A 19828-nucleotide genomic window follows, 5' to 3' on the forward strand; every position below is an offset into this window, starting at 1 on the left:
TGTAAGACTTTATACATTCCTACCCCAGAACATTTCTGTGTATCTTTGCAGATATATAACCACCAGTTGAAAACAAAAAAAGAATTTTCAGCTTCCAAAAAACAGCCTGATATGACAACATCACTTTAAGAGCTGGCCTTGGTCAGAGGAATAAACAATATTGAATTCTTCTGCCCACTTGGTTACTGTCACCCTGAAATACAAAGAATGACTTTCAGAAACGCAGATTAAATAAGAAAGCCCCAGACAACATCCGCTTTTCTGAACAACTCCAATGCTTCTGAAATATGACATTTTGCTGTTGTTTCCTTTTATGGTTGTTTTAATTACTGACTTTATTTGCATGAAATGAGGATCTGGGTTGCCTAGGAGTTCATCTGTTCCTACTGCATATTCTTCTCTTAAATAGGCACTCTCTGATGTAGTTCCCCTCACCGCCTCCAACATTTGACAGAGCTTGCTGTCTTCCCCCCTCTCACTGTCTTTACGTTACTACCAGAGAGAAGGGCTATTTTAAAAGAAGATCGATAGGGGTTTTGAAGGAGCCAATGAATGAGAGAGTCGTAGGATTGGGAAAAAACTATAGGGGACTGCTAAGTAAAAGATGACAGGTCTTTCCTGAAGATTGTGTGAGACAGGAAGAACAATCCTTTACACAGAATTTGGCCTTAAGTGTCTTAGCTTTGTTCCTCAGTGTTGTTTTCAGTGGAACTGAATACAGAACAGTATTGATGGATACTCTAAAGACCCTGCACAGTTCCATTAAAAGAAAGCTTGGTCTAAGAATTTTGATAGAGTCTTAAATCTTGTTGTAGTTTTTGATGCTGATGATGTCCTAGTTGAGGGTTTGGGTTAAGAAGAAGCATCAGTGATTACATCAGTGACTATAAAAAAATGGTCCTGTCAGAAAAAAGAAGGCTAGAGCAAAGACTGTACCTCAAGAGAATGGGAGGTGATCACACACAGACTGGCCCACTCAGGAGAAGAGAATGGCTGTATCTGTAAGATTCATGGCATCCCTAAGGAATCACAACTCTTTCTTAGTTCCTTACTTGACACCACATTTGATGGCAAGTTAAAATAGTTCTTTCTGTACCAAGGAAGATGTTCCTTGACTCTAGTTTTGCTCTCCCCACCCCCACCCCACCTAGTGTTAGGGAAAACCCAATTGTTTCTGATGCTGTTTTTGTTTAGTTTGTGGTCTTTCCTAAATATGGGATTACATTTTCTTCACTTCATAGTTTTCCTATCTTGTCTTATTTTAGCTATTAAATCCTTTTCCAACAAATTGATCATTATAAAGCAGCCCAATGTATTATTCATTTTAGTTGCTTTCAAAATAGTTGCTTTGGATAAGTTGATGTACTGGCTAATTTTATGTCAGCTTGACACATGATAGTTATGTGACAGGAGAGAACCTCAATTGAGAAAATGCCTCCATAAGTTCTGGCTGTAGGACATTTCTTAATTAGTGATTGATGGGTGAGGGACCAGCCCATTGTAGGTGGTGTCATCCCTGGACTGATGGTCCTAGGTTTTAAACAGTGGTTCTCAACCTTCCTAATGCTGTGACCCTTTAATACAGTTCCTCATGTTATGGTGACTCATAGCACAAAATTATTGTGTTGCTACTGTAATTATTTCTACTGTTATGAATTGTAATGCAAATATCTGATCTGCAGGATATGTAATATGTGACCCACAAAGGGGTTGTAACACACAGTTTGAGTACCACTATTCTATAAGAAAGTAGACTGAACAAGCCATGATGAGCAAGCCAGTAAGCAGCACACTTCCACAGCCGGTGTCAACTCCTGCTTGCAGTTTCCTGCCCTGTGTGAGTTTCTGAGCTCACTGCTTTTGATGATGAGCTTTTATATCAGTGGTTCTCAACTTTCTAATGCAGTGACCCTTTAATGCAGCATCTTGTGTTGTGGTGCCCCAAATACGAGATTATTTTCATTGCTGCTTCATAACTGTAATTTTGCTATTGTTATGAATTGTAATATAAATACCCGTGTTTTCCGATGGTCTTTGGGGGGTCTCAACCAACAACTTGAGAACTACTGGGCTAATGGAAGTACAAGCCAAATAAATCTTTTCCTCTCCAAGTTGCTTTTGGTGTTTCATCATAGCAACAGTGATGTAAACTAAGGCAGTGGGTTGACTTGTGCTGTTGTTTTCAGCTGTTTTCATATTCTGTATTCTGATAAGACCCTGCTCTAGGAGCAATCTTACACAATCAATATGTCTTCCTAGGAAATTCTTTGACGAAAGAAGCTTGGAGGTGGCATTAATTGCAAATAAGGAACATGACCTATGTCAGATTGTAATCTCAGATTTGCCTTCATTACTACAAAGTCTTTGTAGTGACATAAAAATTCTGTTAGCAACAGAAGGCACGTGTCCACCCTGAACAAAAGGACATTGAGTTCTGCAGTCCAGGGCTGATGTTGATAGATAACATTTTTGCATATCTTAAACTTTTTATGGCGATATTTAAAAGCAAAAAGTGCTTTCACAATAGTCTGCCTTGTGAATGAAATTTACATCTTTGGCATGTGTTGCCTTTTTGATCTGTCTGTCAGAAAAAAGAACCTCTTGTTTTAAAGATAGAGTCTCACTAGGTAGACTTAGCTGGCCTGGAGTTTGCTATATAGAGCAGGCTGCCTTCAGACTCACAGAGACAGGCCTGTATCTGCCTCTTGAATGCTGTAATTAAAGGTCTTACCTTTGACAGAGAAAATCAGAAACATAGCCAGAAGCTGTTTGACCCACTTATACGTTGTTTGCCATGATGGCATTTTTAGATTTATGCCACTCCACCTTAAATTATGACAGGTTTCTAGACTCTGGTTTTTTTTCTGTTGTTAAATTTTGTTTGCGTGTTTATAGGTGGTATGCCTTTATGTGCATGCATATGTATGCATGTTCCCATGTTTGAATGCATGCATGTGTACAAGCCTGTATAGACCTGGAGTCGACGTTGGGTGTCTTTCTCAGTTGCACCACACATTTATTTATAGAGGCAGAGTTTCTCCCTGAAGCTTCAGCTCGGGGACTCTGGTTAGTCTAGCTAGCCAGATGTCCAGTCTGTCCAGGGCCTAAGACCTCAGCCTCAGTGCTGGGATATCAGGAGACTGCGACTCATGCCTGACTTCTCCATGTGTTCCGGGGTCCAAGCATCAGTTTTTATACTTCTCGAGCAAGTGTGTTACTGAGCCACCCTCTGGCCCCTAGCTCATAATTTCTATAAGAATTTACAGAGCTCTACCTCTGGCAAGTACTGATGCCTGCAGCGATGAATTCAACTTCAGCATTAGGGAGAACACTAGGAAGATCCCACCAATTCCCACATATTTCCCATATTATTGTATTGTTAAAACTTTTTATAAGAATGGTATTTGTCTTTCGAAGACAAATGTAATATGTACTCACTCATAAGTGGCCTTTGGACATAAAGCAAAGGAAAATTATCAGCCTACAATTCACAATCCCAGAGAATTTAGACAACAGGGGCGGCCCTAAGGGCCTGCATGGTTCTAATCTACATGGGAAGTAGAAAAGATAAGATCTCCTGAGTAAACTGGGAGTGTGGGAATTGTGGGAGAGGGCAGAAGTGGAGGGAGGAGGAAGGGAGTGGAGCAGAAAAAAATAAATAGATCAATAAAAGCAATAAAAAAGAACATTATATTCCCTTATAAAAATGAACCATGGCTGACATCAAAATGTTTGAGAGTTTGGGTATGGGATAGATAGAAGGCTTGAGTGTTAAAGTCACAAGTTCCTATTTTGACATGGAGGACCACATGCTGGGACGTTTAGGCTGCACTGATATATGGCCATAACTGAAATAGGGAAGATTCAACTTTGACCATGTTTATATAGGATTTATTTGGGAGTGGGGGGTGGGAATACGTGGAAAACTAGGTTGGAATGAATTATTCTTCATTTTACAGTAGTATATTTGGTTACTGTTGTGATTAGAAACAGGAGGCTGATACACAGACACAAGTGTCCTAGCTGTGCAGGTGATGAAGCCTGGACTTGTGTGGGAGTTTGAGTCAGGACCCCCGACATAGCCCTGACTGACCTTGAACTCAGCCTTTCTGGCTCAGTCTCCGGAGTGCTGTGATTCTGAGTGTGTTTTTAGTTTTGTCATTGTGTGTCAGTTTGTGCCCAAAGAGGGTCTGAGGAAACACCTAATGGGAAACAGCAGTAATCTGGGGATCTCGGCAGGAGTGGAACTGGGTCACCAAGGACCAGCCTCCTACATCACGTATTTTATAATCATTGAATTTTATGATGTTTTGAAAAGCCATATATTTTGTAATAATTGGATTTTTGTATTTATTATATAATCAGAAGAGAACTAGTTTCAAAAATAACAGAAAAAAAGTTTTAAAAATATTCATTTCTTTATGTGTGTGAAGGTTTTACCTGTATGCTTATGTACCCCTTGTGTATCTGGTGTCTTTGGAGACCAGAAGAGGATATCAGGTCCCTTGGAACTGAAATTAGATAGCTGTAAGCTGCCTTGTGGGTGCTGGGAATCGAATCTCAAACCTTCTGTACGAACAGAAAGTGCTCTTGATGCCGGCACCATCTCTCCAGATCTCATTATGTTTCCTCCACCTGCACAAAACCCTTATGATAAAAACGATGCTGGTAGAGGCAATGGCTGACTGTTACACAGGCATTGAAGTAATTGCTGTTCATGTCTTTCTTCAAACAGTGCAAATCCAAGTGGAGGAGAAGGAAGACGACACAGAAGAAAGCTCAAGTAAGGAAGGGTGGGCTCCTAGGGAACAGCTTCCGGCCGATGGTAGGGCATGTGCATCTTGTCTCCTGAGCCACCGCATAAAACTACAGGAGTGTGTGGGCGTGCTTTCTGCCAGTCTCATGGACCAGTGAATAGAATCCTCACAGCCTCCATATGCACATACACATGTGCATACATGGTTACACACATCCATCACACACACACACACACACACACACCTTACAAATGGTTTGCTGGAAGAAAATAGTAATGTTTAATATTTTCCTTTCTATTTCTGTTATGTGTTTACTGGGAAAACCTTGACTGATGACAAAACAGATTGGTTTGCCCTGAACTGTAATATTTATTTCATGCTTGGCTTGGTGACACACGAGAGGTAGCACTTTGAAAGCAGAGGCAGGTTAATCTCTGTGTGTTAAAGGCTAGATGAATTTCAGGCCACTCTGTACACACACACACACACACACACACACACACACACACACAGAGGCACCTGCTTGCACACGTCCAGGTTGAATTATACACTAGGATGTTTGGGCTGACCAGATGGTTTAATTAAAACAAAAGAACATGTCTGTCTTGTGTACTCAGTTCCTAGATGGTTTGTATGAACTGCTACATTCTTCTCACCTTGGATACACTCAGCTCAAGAGTGTGAATCAGGTCCCTTTCCAGGCACCCAGGCCACTCATGGGCAGGAATGTTAGAAATATCATTATATGAGCAAACGTTTTGAAGTTTTTAAACCAAAAATGAAAGAGCAGTATCTAAGGAACTGTTCATTTTTAGGGACACTGGGCTGACAATTTAATATTCATACAGCATAAGCAGACCACCAGCGGTGCCCTAAGAGTTCCCTCCCCAATATGAAAACAGCCTAAAGCTTCTCTATGTTTTGGTTTCATTGCTTAAAAGAATTGACTTATTTTTTGGCATTTGCAATTTTGGCTATTTGTAAAATCCGGCCCTTTCTGGCTCTTCTAGCCCCTGGCAACCACAATTCTATTAACTTCTGAGCCTGAAAAATTTAGGCATCTCATCTAAGTGTAATCACTTTTTGTCTTTCTGTGTGGCTTATGTCACTGGATGTAGCATCGTCAGGGTTCACATGCATTGTCTGAAACAGTAGTGTTCCCTACATTTTACAGCTCGAATATCCTATTACATGAACATAGTACATTTCTTGTCTCTGATGATGAATGTTTCCGCTGTTCCTTCATCTTGGTTGTTGTGAAGAGTGATTCAGTGACTATGAGGTAATCAGACTTCTACAAGATCTCAGTTCAGTTATTTGGGTTAATGCCTGTGACTGGCATTGCTGAAGCACCAGATACTTTTATTTCCTATTGAAGAATTCTATGCTTTTTATGGTGGTTACCTTCCTACCAGCATTGCACATGGGCTCTAATTTCTTCATATCATTGCTATCGTTTATTCTATTTTTGATGAGTTATCCTAGTAAAAATGAACTGATGATATCTTACTTCAATTTTGGTTTCCATTTCTCTTATGATTAAAAGTATAATATATACCTTCATGTCTGTTGGCCATGTTGAATGTCATTTTTAGAAAGATCTTTATTAAAGTTCTTTAATTATTTTAAAACATAGACAGTTACTATTATTTTATCTTAAGAGTTCCTTATGTATTTTGGGCATTAGTCCCTTTTCAGATACATGGTTTTCAAATATGTATTTTATTCTGCAGAATATTTTTTAGTGAACTATTTTCATTGTTGCGTAAAAGCTTTTCCTTTGATGGGGCCCCACAGCTAAGCACAATGGTTCATTTTTGGGTGAGTACAAAGCAGATAGGCATGACCCAGTGGTAGAGGAAAGGAGACAGGAGTACTGCCTGTGCTGGAATAACTTTTGGAGTTATTCCAAAAGTCTTCTTTGCATGAAGGAAGCCTGAGGCTTGCAAACGCTGAGTTTAAGCCTTTCGAAGTAAGACAGCTCTTCAGAGGTGGTACATCTGGAGCATGCTCAGTTTATGCTATACATTCTGGAACAAGCTCTGTTTAAGGGTATAAGTCAAGGAGGAAAAAAAATAATCAACATATTCTTGAGCCTGATTAGCTCAAGGTCATGGGCATATGTATAAAAAAATTACAATGTAGACAAAAATATTTCCAGCCATGTTTAGCAAGCATCCTAAAGATGACTGGGAGAAATATTTCTTGGTATACTAAAGTACTTTTCTTCAAAATGGTTTTAGCTGAAACCATAGGAAAAGGAGCTATTGCAGTAGTTTTAATGGAGGACTTTGCCCTTGAGGGCACCTTCCTCTCTTGGCTTCTAGCTGTACTGACTACTTTTGTTTTATTGCTTGTGTTTTTGATGTCATATACTAGAAAGCATTACTAAAATCAGTTATTATAAAGTCTTTCCAGCATATATTCTTTGGAATTCTACAGTTTTATATCCTATATTCAAGTCTATTACATTTTGAATTGATATTTGTTATAGTGTAGACTAGGGGTTTAGCTCTATTTTTCACAGAGCTATCTGGTTTTGCTAGTGTCATTTGTTCATGACCTCATTTTGTATTCTTTGGCATATTTCTGAATATCACTTCACTGTACATGTTCATGTTTACTTTGGAGATCTCTGTTCCCTTCTATTGGGCTACATGGATGTGCCCTAAGTCAATAACATTTTGGATTTGTTTTTAAATGAATATTTATTTATTGTGTGAACAGTGGTCTGCCTGCATGTATGCTTGAACTCCAGAAGAGGGCACCGGATCTCATTATAGATGGTTGTGAGCCACCATGTGGTTGCTGGGAATTGAACTCAGGATCTTTTGTTAAGTGCTTTTCTACATCTATTGATGTGATCTTTGTCCTTCATTCTGCCAAGGTAGTAATGTCATATTATTTGAATTCTGCATTGAACTGTCTTTGTATCTCATTGATTAATTTTACTTGGTTACAGTATGCAGTCTTTTTACTTTGTTGTTACATTGAGTTCACTAATGTTTCACTGTGAAAATTTCATCTATATTCATCAGAAATAATACTCTCCAGTCTCTTGTGTATGACAGTAGTGTGGGTCTCATGGAATGAGTTAATATTCCTCCTCTTCAATTTCGAAGTGTTTCATAAGGACTTACACTAGTACTGAAAAACTCCCACTGGAACCATCAGACAGCATTAACTTTTACTTAAGACTGTGGAATTCACCAGCAAATCAAGTAAATATAGGTATTATATATATTTATTTTTAAAGGAGGGAAAATACAATTTCAGAAAAATACAAGAATTACTTGGAATCAACAATTCAGATGAGTTTGGTATGGTACCTGTAGTCCCAGGAGCTTGGGAGACAAAAGCAGGACAATTGATTGAACCCAGTTGTTTGTGCCAGTCTGGTAAATTAAGCAGACTCCTAAAATGAATACTAAATACCAAAACAAGGGTGGATAATTTGAACTAAGAAGACTCTCAGGATTTAATCAATTTCTTTAAAAGTATTTCGGTTTGTAGACATTCCCTTGTGAGTCCTGGTTTCTGTCTTAGGAAAACTAGTAATAAAAGCACAATGTTTTTTAATTTTACATTACATTTTACGTGGTAGCCTTCAAACTTGAGGCTGCTTTGAATGGTTTTAGAAATCATAACACAGTGCTAAACTCCAAATCATTGATTTAGCTTAATAAATTAGGACTGAAACTGTAAGGATTAATTGTAATGGAGAGACCCATATTTGCATATTTGACTAGATAAACTGTTTGTTGAAGGGAGAGCAGGCCCTTTTGTTCTATCCCACCCGGCTAGTTTACACCTGAAATAATCACAAAGAAGCTGTATTTATTTAAATACTTCCTGGCCCATTATCTCTATCCTCTTATTGGCTAACTCTCATATCTTGATTTAACCCATTTCTATTAATCTGTATATATCACCACCATGAAGTTGTGGCTTACTAGGAAAGTTTCAGCATGCCTGATTCTGGCAGCTCCATGGCGGTTCTCCCTCATTCTGTTTTCTTTCTCCCAGAAATCATCTCTGTCTTCTCCGCCTGCCTAAGTTCTGCCCTATCAAAAGGCCAAGGCAGTTCCTTTATTCAACCAATGAAAGCAGCACATAAACAGAAGGACCTCCTACACCAATGAACCACAGAGCAAATTAAGTTAGGGGTGTATGCATGTATGTGTGTGCACCCAGAGGTGCATGTGTATGTGTATGTAAGATAAAATTTCATATTATATTGTGGCACTGTTATGTGCCACGGTTATTTAAAAGTAAGAATAAACTTGTTAGTGAGAGAAAGCAGTCACTTTCTGATGCTTCTTACTGATGTGTCAACTGTCATGGTCAGGTGAAGAAGAAGACAAACTACCTAGAAGAGAGAGCTTGAGACCCAAGAGGAAACGGACTAGGGATGTCATAAACGAGGATGATCCAGAACCTGAGCCAGAGGATGAAGAAACAAGGAAGGCAAGAGAAAAAGAAAGGCGGAGGAGGATGAGGAGAGGAGCGTAAGTTATTCTTCCTGTATAGCTGGTGATATTATTATATAAAAACACATGAAAGAGGATTGCTCTATGTGGTAACTCACTGGATTTTATATCAGTCATTAAAATTATTTCTAGTAAGATAGGCTTAAAGTGATTCTGCCATTTCTCTTCACTTGAATATATTTAAGTACTAAAATATAATTTTGAAAATGAATACACACTGAGAATGCACTATGAGAAATTTCCCCCGTGAAAGACTTAAATTGTTACAGTTTGTTACAATGTTATGGTTGTTTTAAATATTTGAAAATTGTATAGAAAGATGCAGAAGAATGAGGTCTGGTCACTTTAGCTTATGGAGAATTATTTGGTAAAATATGACTAAATGCAGTATAGGAGCTATCCGCCCAAACTTTTATAGTTTTATAGTGTTATTAATAAAGAAAATGAGTATAAGACAGAGTTGTATGTAGTATCTAAAGCCTAAAATGTTGGCTGCTGGGAATTGTGTAGAAAGAAAGTATGCTGGCTTTTGTTATAGAAGGTTAGGGATAGACACACACACACACACACACACACACACACACACACACTATAATTTGCTTCTTGTTTTGAAGACAGGATCTCTCTATTGGTTGTCCTGGGATTCACTGAGTAAACCATGCTGGCCTCTGAAGTGCTAAGATTAAAGGTGTGAGTCACCACACTCAATTCATATTTATGTTAAAAAAATTCAGCATCTTTTAGCTTCAAACTTTTATTTCTGACACTGTAGAGAGTAATGTATTTAAATGCTATTTTTAAAAGATCCAAGAAGATTATTTTACGGATTACTAGAAATTTGTGGGTGGTAGGAAGGGATGGAAAGTGTGCCTGCACAAATCTAGTCTGCAAAACCGAGACTCTGTGGAAAAGTTTCAAGCAAAGAGTTAACCTGCTTTATACCTGAAGGTTACGGGCTTTGTGGACTACCAACAGGCAGTGCAACCCAGTACTCTTCTACTCATTGAGGAATGTCCTCACCTCATCCTCCCATGACAGTACCTGTCAGTGTCCAATAAGTCTATTACACTAACCCCAGAAATAATCATTATTTAATGAAACCATATGGAAAATTGTCAGGTAGGGAGTAAAGCTCTGCCTTAATAGACTGTTTCCTCCTTTTAGAAACGTTTTAGCTTATGTTTTGAGTTTCCCTTCCACTGTTATTTATTTTTCCTTCTCCTTAAATACCATGGTATCATTTGCTTTAGATTTTAAATCTGATATTTTTTATTTGCACTTTCTTTTCAACAATAATTTTTTTAAAAAAACTTAAAAATGTAATTCACTAAAATCTCATTTAATGTTTTGATGGTTAGTGCTATATAAAAGAATGTGTCCTGTTAGCAAAGATTGCTTTTTCTAGGAGGGATTTCATCATGAAAACATCACCAATGTAGACATGTGTTCCACAAATACCACAGAATTTGCTTTTCCTTCTCACTTATGCCTGGGGAAAAGAATCGAAGAAGATACAGTGGACTGGAATTTTTCTGCTTTCCTGGCCTCTTAGGGCTTTCAGATAAAATGTCCAGCCTCTGGGAAACAGGCCCATGCTCACCAATTGCGTCTCCTTTTATAAGAGTATTTCATCTCAATTGATCTTACTTCCATTTTGGTTCTGAGGATTCTATAGTTACTCCTCATCTCCCAAACCTTCCACATAGATAACTTTACTCTCCTACAAATTTTCAAATTATATTGCCAAAGCCATAGTGCTCCATATATTTAGTGTTGGCATCATAACTAATATTTTAGGGTCTATTTTTCTCCTCATTTCTCTATAGAGAAAAATCTTTTGTTAAAAAGGAAGATATACTTTTAAAACTTATTTTGAAGAAAATTAGTAGGCAAATGAGAACACATTGGTTTAAGTGAATTAATTCAGAATCTTTATTCTTTAAATATTCAAGCAAAGCCTCGGGGCGTTTCCCTTACCCTCACAAGCATTTAAAACCAAGTAAATCTGATACTGTAATGCTATCTTTGGTGATGGTTAAGACATATTGCCTTGGTAGATGCTGTAGATTATTTCTAGTGGTATAGAAATAATCTACAGCACTTTTCCTGACCCACTTTTGAAGGAGTAAGCAAAGCGTTGGTAGTGAAAATTCAATATGTTATCCTTTCTTTTTCCTCACAACTGTTGGTAAGCTCAAGATACAAAGCTTTTCTTGCACAGAGCAGCTCTAAATTTTAGAAGGTAGAACATATGTCATGTGTAATATATATCTTTCTTTGAGTGGTTCCCAGATAAGCAGTTTCCTTGTAATTTCAATGAGCATAATTTAGGTGCTTGGGTATTTGAAGGTAACTTATCTGCCAGCCACACTCTGAAGCACAACAAGATCTTCTTGGGACTTACCAACAATTAACAACAAAGTCTTAAAAATATACTAGTGTCGGGACACGTTGTGTAAGAATGGACCTCTTCCCATGTCGTGGAAACATTGCTGTTGAACATCGCTGTGTTCTAGTACACTTTAATTCAATTATTGGGTTCAGGGTACGAACTCAATGTTATTGATGAAAGTTTGATACATAAACATTTCTTCAATAAATATTTATCCAGACCCCCAAATCTATAGTCTAGTAAGAAAGAAGCTACTCAGATACAAACTATTATGAAATAAGATAGAATATACATGCTGGCGAAAAAAAATGAAAGTATTTGCAGAATGAGAGAACAGAAAGTTTCTAGAAAATCAGAGCTACCCAAAAAGTCAATTAGTGTCAGGAAGTTCTCTGTTAGAAGGTCATTTATATTTGGCATGTAAATTCACAAGCCTTGAGGCCATTAATACATTGATTACCCATGGTTCATTCTTTTATCCCTATTGAGACAATCTTATACAGTGGAACTCAGTAATGTAGTACATTATTGTACTTAATGTATACATGGGATATTTGGGAATTGGGGGCAGTTAAAGATTTGAAATAATCAGATAACTAAGTTACTAATCTTAAAGTCCTCTCATTGTAAACTGACTCCATTCTTGAGAGTTTCATGCATTTAGTTGCTTTTGCAAGCTTTTTTTATTTTCAAAGGGAACATGTTTTATGATTTGTATTTGTATCTATAGCTACATAAAAACAAGTTCAATTATTTTTGTCAAAACATTTCTAACCTTTTTAAGACTAACCACCGTAACCTATATATAGCCTGAGATTGTCACACGTATTTTATGTCATTGTTATACAGTATCACAGGGTTTTGTATAATAAATACCAAATAATTTAAAAAAACTGATGATAATCTAAATTGTATCTTAGTAAATGCCCATACGCAGTTTTCTTGAACCAAGATTTCTATTTGAAGTAAAATGTATGTACTAGTTTGCTTTCTGTTGCCGTGAGGAAACACTGACCAAAAACAGCTTGTAGAGGGAAAGGGTTTGTTAAGTCAGTGGTTCTCAACCTTCCTAATGCTAGGTCTCTTTAAACAGTTCCTCATGTTGTAGTGACTCCAGCATACAATTATTTTTATTGCTACTTTATAACTCTAATTTGATACTGTCATGAAACATAATATAAATATATGATATGCAGGATATTTGATTCACAATCCCTGTGAAAGAGTCACTTAACCACTGAAGGGAGTTGGGACCCACATGGTTTAAACATTCAGTTCACAATGTTTCACTGAGGGAAGTCAGGGAAGGAAATCAAGCAGGAACAAAGATAGGAACCATGGAGGAAAGCTGTTTACTGACTTGCTCCCCTTGGTTAGCTGGTGAAGCTACCTTTCTTGTACAGCTCAGACCAATCTGAGAGATGTCAGCTAGGCCTTTGTGTATCAACTAAGAAATAAGAAAATGACTAACACACATACCTACAAGTCAACCTGATAGAAGCAGTTCCTTAACCGAGATTCCCTGTTCTTAAGTGTGTTGAGTTGTAAAGCAAGGTTGAGATACTACCACTAGAAAGTGTCATTTTACAGGGGCAGTCTGAATTTTTGTTTGAGAAGGCATGATTAGAAACAATAAAAAATAAGTAGACAATTACAAAAATCATTTTCTAGCCTGGTCTGTAATCTGCAATTGTGTTCTCTTACATTATAATTAACCATTTAAAAATGGCTTTCCCCCCATATTCTTATTGTGTCTAGTAATAAACTTAGTGAAGTATAAAATATGTTTTTCAATAATAATGAATAGTTTACAATTTTTCAATCTGGGTCTAATGAGGAGAGAGACTTCAACAGTGAATTGAATCCTGAGAATTTTATATGAGAGTTATTAGGGGTTATACATAAAAGACTTGTTATCTAGATCTTTGGAAACTGAAATATGATGGCAATAGCTGTCAAAGGCAGACAGCATTCATAAGCTGGTGGTGTAGGAGGTCCTTCTGTCTTTGTGTTGCTTTCATTGGTTAATAAAGAAACTGCTTTGGGCCTGTTGATAGGGCAGAACTAAGGTGGCTGGAGAGATAGCCATGGGTGCTGGGAACCAAACTCTTACAATTTTGGTTGTGGGCCTAGCCTTTAGCAGTATGGACAAAACTATGCCATATTTCCAAATATTGTTCATAATTGTTTGTTTACATTTAATGGGGAATATAATCTAGATATGAATAATTTACATTGGTATGATTCTTGGTTTATTGATATACATTTAAGTTCAATTTTGTTATATGTATATGTATTTCTGATCTTGATTAAGGTATTGTGATTGTGTAGTTCACTTACAAAAATGTAATGTATAAAAGAAATATAGGTTAATAGATAATCATTTATAATAGTCAAGATTGTAGTCATGTTAGTTAGACTTTCTAGATGTATAGAGATATATTTCAGTTAGATAGGTATTCTTCAAATCTTTCAGAGACCTTCAGAATATGGCATTTAAATGCTTTAAGAACATAGAACTTTTCATGACAGTGAGACACATCTGCTCTTGGCAGTACCAATCTACTTCAAGAAAAAAATTGGGCATCAAAGAGGCTCCTTATGGAGTTGGTTAGCCATTTGGGCAAGAAACTGCTATTGCCTGGACTGTTTCATGGTATGCTGTAAAAACCAGATATGCAAAACTTACAGAGAAATGACTGCTGAACTTGCCTAAAGGTGAGACAATCCTTTGATGTTCCTGCTTCATGAAAGAGTCTGCGAGAAATTCTGAAGGATACAAAAGAAAGTGACTGAATGGTCTTTAAAATTTTCTGCTTCATGGAAAAGTATACTGGGTACTGTGGGCCTGTAGGCTGAAAATGGATGCCCCAATGGTACAGAAGAACTTTGGTGACTGTCCAGGCAGCAAGATGTCTCTGTCAATTCTAGAGTTTTGGAAGTTGCTTACAATGCACTTCCTGTTTGCTTAGGTAATATTATATCCTTCTGGAGTCTTTGATGGAGTTGAAGAATAGATAGATAGTCATAGTTATAGTTTTCCTTACTTATGATTAAAGATAAAGTAAATAGAAATACTGTAACTGTAATTCTTGCTTGATATCGGTTATATATAATTTTACTTTATTAAAGTTAAAACCTTTTTATTTAAACAGAAGAGGGGAGGGGATGTGGGAGTGCCCTCTGTGTGTTGCTTGTATTGGTTAATGAATAAAGAAACTGTGTTGACCTAATAAGGCAAAACTTAGGCAGGCAGAGAAGACAGAACTGAATTCTGGGAGGAATAAAGCAGTGTCAGGAGACGTCTGGGATCCACCAGTGGAGATAGACATGCTGAGACTTTGCTGGTTGGCCAAGACCTCGTGGTGATATACAAATTAATAGAAATGGGTTAAATTAATATGTAAGAGTTAGCCAATAAAAAGTTAGAGCTAATGGGCCAAGCAGTATTAATACAGTTTCTGTGGTTATTTCCGGGCTAAGCTAGCCTAGCAGCCAGGACAAACAAGCAGGCCCTTCAACAAGCTGGAACCCTGGAAAGGATTAAAATAAAAATGTGATGTTCAGAGGAGAGATCCAGGGAGCTGAACCCTGAAGCTCCATGGAGGGCTGATGCACAGAAGTACTGGTTCCACTGCGGGAGAGGATGAAGCTAATTCTGCTAGTACTGGAGAAATGACAGAGTAGACTCACCTCCAGCTATGGAAGGGCCATTCAGCTCCAGAAGTAAAGTGCTGCCAAGGAGGAAGTGTCAGTCTAGGTGGCAAATGGAAGTAGATAAGAAGTCAAAGAAAAGATGAAGGTACTTAGTGATTCCTACAGTCTGAATATAAAGTTGAGTCTGTTTATAAGCGAAAATATGACATATAGAGTCCCAGTCTCAGTACTATAATATTAAGTATGAAAGGGTGTATTTACAACTGATACACTAGCCTAATAATTAAAATAATCTATTGCCAACAGTTTGATTTCTATAATATAGTATTATGTTACTCCTCTAAAACCACCTGACTCGGGGTTAGATTTTGTTTTCTTTTGCTTCCAGTTTTGCAACAGTAGGATCACAGAAAAGAGAACACAGTATCTGCTTAGTGAGAAGCAAAATTCCTTTGAAGGCGCCTTCAAAGCATTTGCCTCCACCAAAAGCATTTCAAGTTGAATTTTATCAAATGAAGTTTTGGGTGTAATTAACAGATTAGGCTTCCTCTGAGAAGCAGAGTTTCATTTTTTTTTTCCCGTGTTTCAATTTTTCCCCTTTTCTCTTGAGACAGGGCTAATTTAAAATTTCTAAGGACACTTCAAAGATGTCTTCACCTTTAATTCATTATCCTTATTGAAAAATAAGGTTCTTAAATGAAACAGACTTGGGGAGGATAGCTGCCAAGGGGAACAGAGGAGAGAAGTGTGTATCTTGATGGATCTGTAGCCATCCTTTCCACAGCTCCCTTGTTCTGACAGCTGGAGGCTGAGGACATAAAAGAACAGTTCCATTTTGAGCATTAGAATGCAAATCGCATTGTTGAAGGTTATAATAATTCCCAAGCCGGATGGACGTCAGTGCAGTGTTGAGATGTGAATTCTAGAGCTGAGGAGACTCCTCATTGACTTTGGGCAGCTGAGTTTGAAAAGGGGGCTTGGGTATCTGACAGGAGGCTTTTTAGGTTTGGAAATGAAACAAAGTTTAACCTTTCATTTTCTTTTAAAGGGAAGAAGAAGAAGAAATTGATGAAGAGGAATTAGAGCGACTGAAGGCACAGCTGGATGAGAATAGACAGATGATTGCTACTGTCAAATGCAAACCTTGGAAAATGGAGAAGAAAATTGAAGTTCTCAAGTAGGTTGCTACTTTCACATGCAGAAACATAGCTCTCAGAAATCTGATTACCCGTATGATGCTATAGTCACATGTGTGCATATGCCAGAGAGCTTTGGGATTGATGACTATAAACTGAAAACAATTTTGAACGTTAGCATGTAGGCTAGTGTAACTTCTGTGGTCACCTTGAATCATCTGCTCCTGAAATTGGGCTTACTTAGTTACTATTCCCGTGCAAATGGTGTTTGAAGTTTATAGGTCTGTGTGGTCACTTGCTTTTGTTTCTCTATAGCTTCCAGATCCTAGCGAACTTTTCCATCATGGCTCTCATGAAAGCACAGGGAGGCTGCGACGCCCCTAGAACGGTAAATAGGATTCAGTTGAGGCTTATGCTACCAGTTAGTCCTTGGTCACATGTGAGTTACCTGTTTGCACTCTCATGTAGACTGCTGAGGTGGGTGCAAACACAGCCAGCACATAGCTTTCTGAACGCCGCAGGTGCAAAATCAAGTGAGCATCTCTTTCTGGGGCCGGGGTTGGGGTGGGGAGATAACATTGTTTTCCTTGCTGTGACCTTCGGAGTGGCAGGCTGTGCAAAAGAACATGACTGTGTTGATGCCTATGTCTGCATCTTTCGCAGATGCTGTTTTCACACAAGAAAGTTTTATATATGGTGGTGAGTTTCCCAAACTATCTTCTCTCCAGCCCATTTCACCAATAATGCTGTCACGTGAGAGGGTCACCTAACTGTTGATGGCAATGATTAAAGGAACTGAAGGAGCTCTCAGGACTGTTCTCTTCTAGACCTTACTTTGCTAGAGTCAACGTGTTATTTAAGGAAATTATTTTAGCTGTTAACTTTCTGAGAGCTTAGGTACTTCATTTAAAAAAATAAAACCACCTTTTGTTTTTGGATCTGGCTGTCCTTCACAGAGTTTGTTTGGCTTTACCTTATGTATTAAGGTTGTCTAAGCTCCAACAATATTGTCTCTGGTGGCAAGCACCATTCCATTCTGTGTATGTGTATGTGTGGTGTGTGTGTGTGTCTGTCTGTGTGTGTATGGTATCTGTGTATTTCTCTGTATATGGCCCACGCACCTGTTTGCATATCAAAATACTTTTAATTTAATGAAATGGTAATGCTGTTTACATAGGCTTAGAAGTGTCCTTATTGGCAACCTACAAGTCCATTCTGGCTCCTGAAATACACTTTGAGACATAAACAGTAAATGAAATTCCTAAACCTGGGACAGACAGACAGACAGACAGACAGACAGACAGACAGACACACACACACACACACACACACACACACACCCCTTTACCTGCAACTCCCACGTAGGACAGTAGAGTAGATATAGGATTCAAACTTGAGTTTGAATTTCTTGTCTTTAATTTATTGGCTGTTCAAACTTGAAGGAGATGTAGAGTCTTTCTGACTCTGTTTCTCATGAAATTCTATTTATAGCATATGCAATAGAAAACATGTGGGACAGTGTCATTACACAGCACAAATCTGGAAAACACCCCTGAGCACAGACTTCATGCCCTATGACCTGTATGTGGCATGATAAAACAGAAGGGAAGGATGAAACTTCACAGGGCTAGGTAGGAGGAAGCCTAGTTAGAGGGTGAGCCAGGAGCTGTGGAGGATGGTGACACACAGGTAGTACATGGATCAATTACCAGGTTTTAAAATTGTAACAACAGGAAATAAAGGATCTCTTGACAGTTGGTAAAATCTGAGTCAGACTATTCTAGGGTCTCCAGGAACATTCCTGTAATACTGTCTTGTAGATTTCAGAGTGTGGGACCTTGGGCTGGACTCTAGGCTCTAAAGCCTTCTTGAAAACATGGAGAAGTAGGAATCAGAAGGAAAAGACAGGCAAAATCAGCCTCAGAATCATGACGTGCACAAGGTGAATCAAGGATATAGGTATTTTCTGTTTGGCCCTTGTTTTATTTTTTCCCTTTATAAAATTATTGTTTTTATCACAGCAAAATGTGTATGCTAACAAAATTAGCCATGTTAGTCTTTTTTTCCTTTCTGTATAATAAGAGTTTTCTTTCATTGCTGCCTTTCAAATGTAGGAGATTTTGCTTTAAAATGCATATATCCAGCTTTGTATAGACAGAAAATGGCACCGCAGCAGTGCTTGAAAATAACACTGGCGTTAAGCAAGAGCTGCCCTCTGTGAGCATCGCTCCAGGTTCCCAAAGATATTCTCTCTCTCTCTCTCTCTCTCTCTCTCTCTCTCTCTCTCTCTCTCTCCCTCCCTCCCTCCCTCCCCCTTTCTGCTTGGATATATCTTCTAGGCATTCAGATTCGCTTTCTCTTACCAGGTCAGCTAGGGAATCTGCTAGGCACCTTACCAAGACAGCAATTTAAAGTGACAACGTCAAAGTCAGTGAACAGCCAGAAGAGAAGCAACTGTGGCTGCTCACCTGTGGGCAACGCCCACTGTCTTGTGATGCTCTTCCAAGGAAGAAAGACTTGACTCTAGCTTTCTGATTCTGTGGCTCTATGCACCACTGGTGCCTGAAATTGGGGCTGCCCTAATTTTCCCGTGGGATGAAGATGCTAATATTAGTGTCACATTTGTCTTCCTCTGCTGGCCTTGATCCCATGTAAGCATCTCCCGCATAGATTCCAATCACACTGTCAGAGCTCGTGCTCACTTCCTCATAGAATATGTGCAGGAAGGTTCTTCTGCCCCAGCATTGCTATGGCAAAGGAGTCAGACAGCTTTCCCTTTGCTTTTTTTTATCTCTTCCAGACTGTGCTGGCTAATTTTTTGGCAGCTTGACACAAGCCGGAGTCATCTGAGAGGAGGGAACCTCAGTTGAGGAAAATGTCTCCATAAGACTGAACTTCAGACAAACCTGTGTGGCATTTTCTTAATTAGTGATTGATGTGGGAGTCCTGGGTTCTAAAGAAAGGAAGCTGATCAAGTCATGGGGAGCAAGCCGGTAATCAGCACTCCTCCACGGTCTCCGCATCAGCTTCTGCCTCCAGGTTCCTGCCCTGTTTGAGTTCCTGTCCTGACTTTCTTCAGTGATAAACAGTGCTATGGAAGTATAAGCAAATAAACTCCTTCCTCAGGTTGTTTTTGGTCATGACATTTCATTGCATCAGTGGTAACGTTAATTAAGACGAAGAACAATCTACTTTGAAAGAGCGTTTTCAGGATTACGCTTTCCCCAGAAGCAGTCTCGACTTTTTTTTTCCTGCTAGGTCTGTGGAACCAAGACCATAGACTCACCTTTATTAGAACAATTGTTTTGCCCCAGGTTTAAGTCTGTGTGGGATTCTAAGACTTTCCTTTTTGCTCTGAACTCCAAAATGTATAAAATTTCTAAAATTAATTGTAGA

General features: G+C 38.4%; 1 protein-coding gene across 1 annotated transcript in view; it reads left to right on the forward strand.

Moving 5' to 3' along the window:
• The first annotated feature begins 4662 nt into the window (after positions 1-4662).
• Positions 4663-19828, forward strand: part of Tmc1 (transmembrane channel like 1) — a 109991-nt gene continuing 94825 nt past the window's right edge. The window contains exons 1-3 of the mRNA XM_048438696.3: positions 4663-4783; positions 9106-9265; positions 16345-16473. Coding sequence (XP_048294653.3) covers positions 4663-4783; positions 9106-9265; positions 16345-16473 — 410 coding nt within the window. The remainder of the gene's footprint in view (positions 4784-9105; positions 9266-16344; positions 16474-19828) is intronic.

The sequence above is a fragment of the Myodes glareolus genome, chromosome 7 (genome assembly GCF_982192425.1).
Source record: "Myodes glareolus chromosome 7, mMyoGla1.1, whole genome shotgun sequence".
NCBI classification, from domain to species: domain Eukaryota; kingdom Metazoa; phylum Chordata; class Mammalia; order Rodentia; family Cricetidae; genus Myodes; species Myodes glareolus.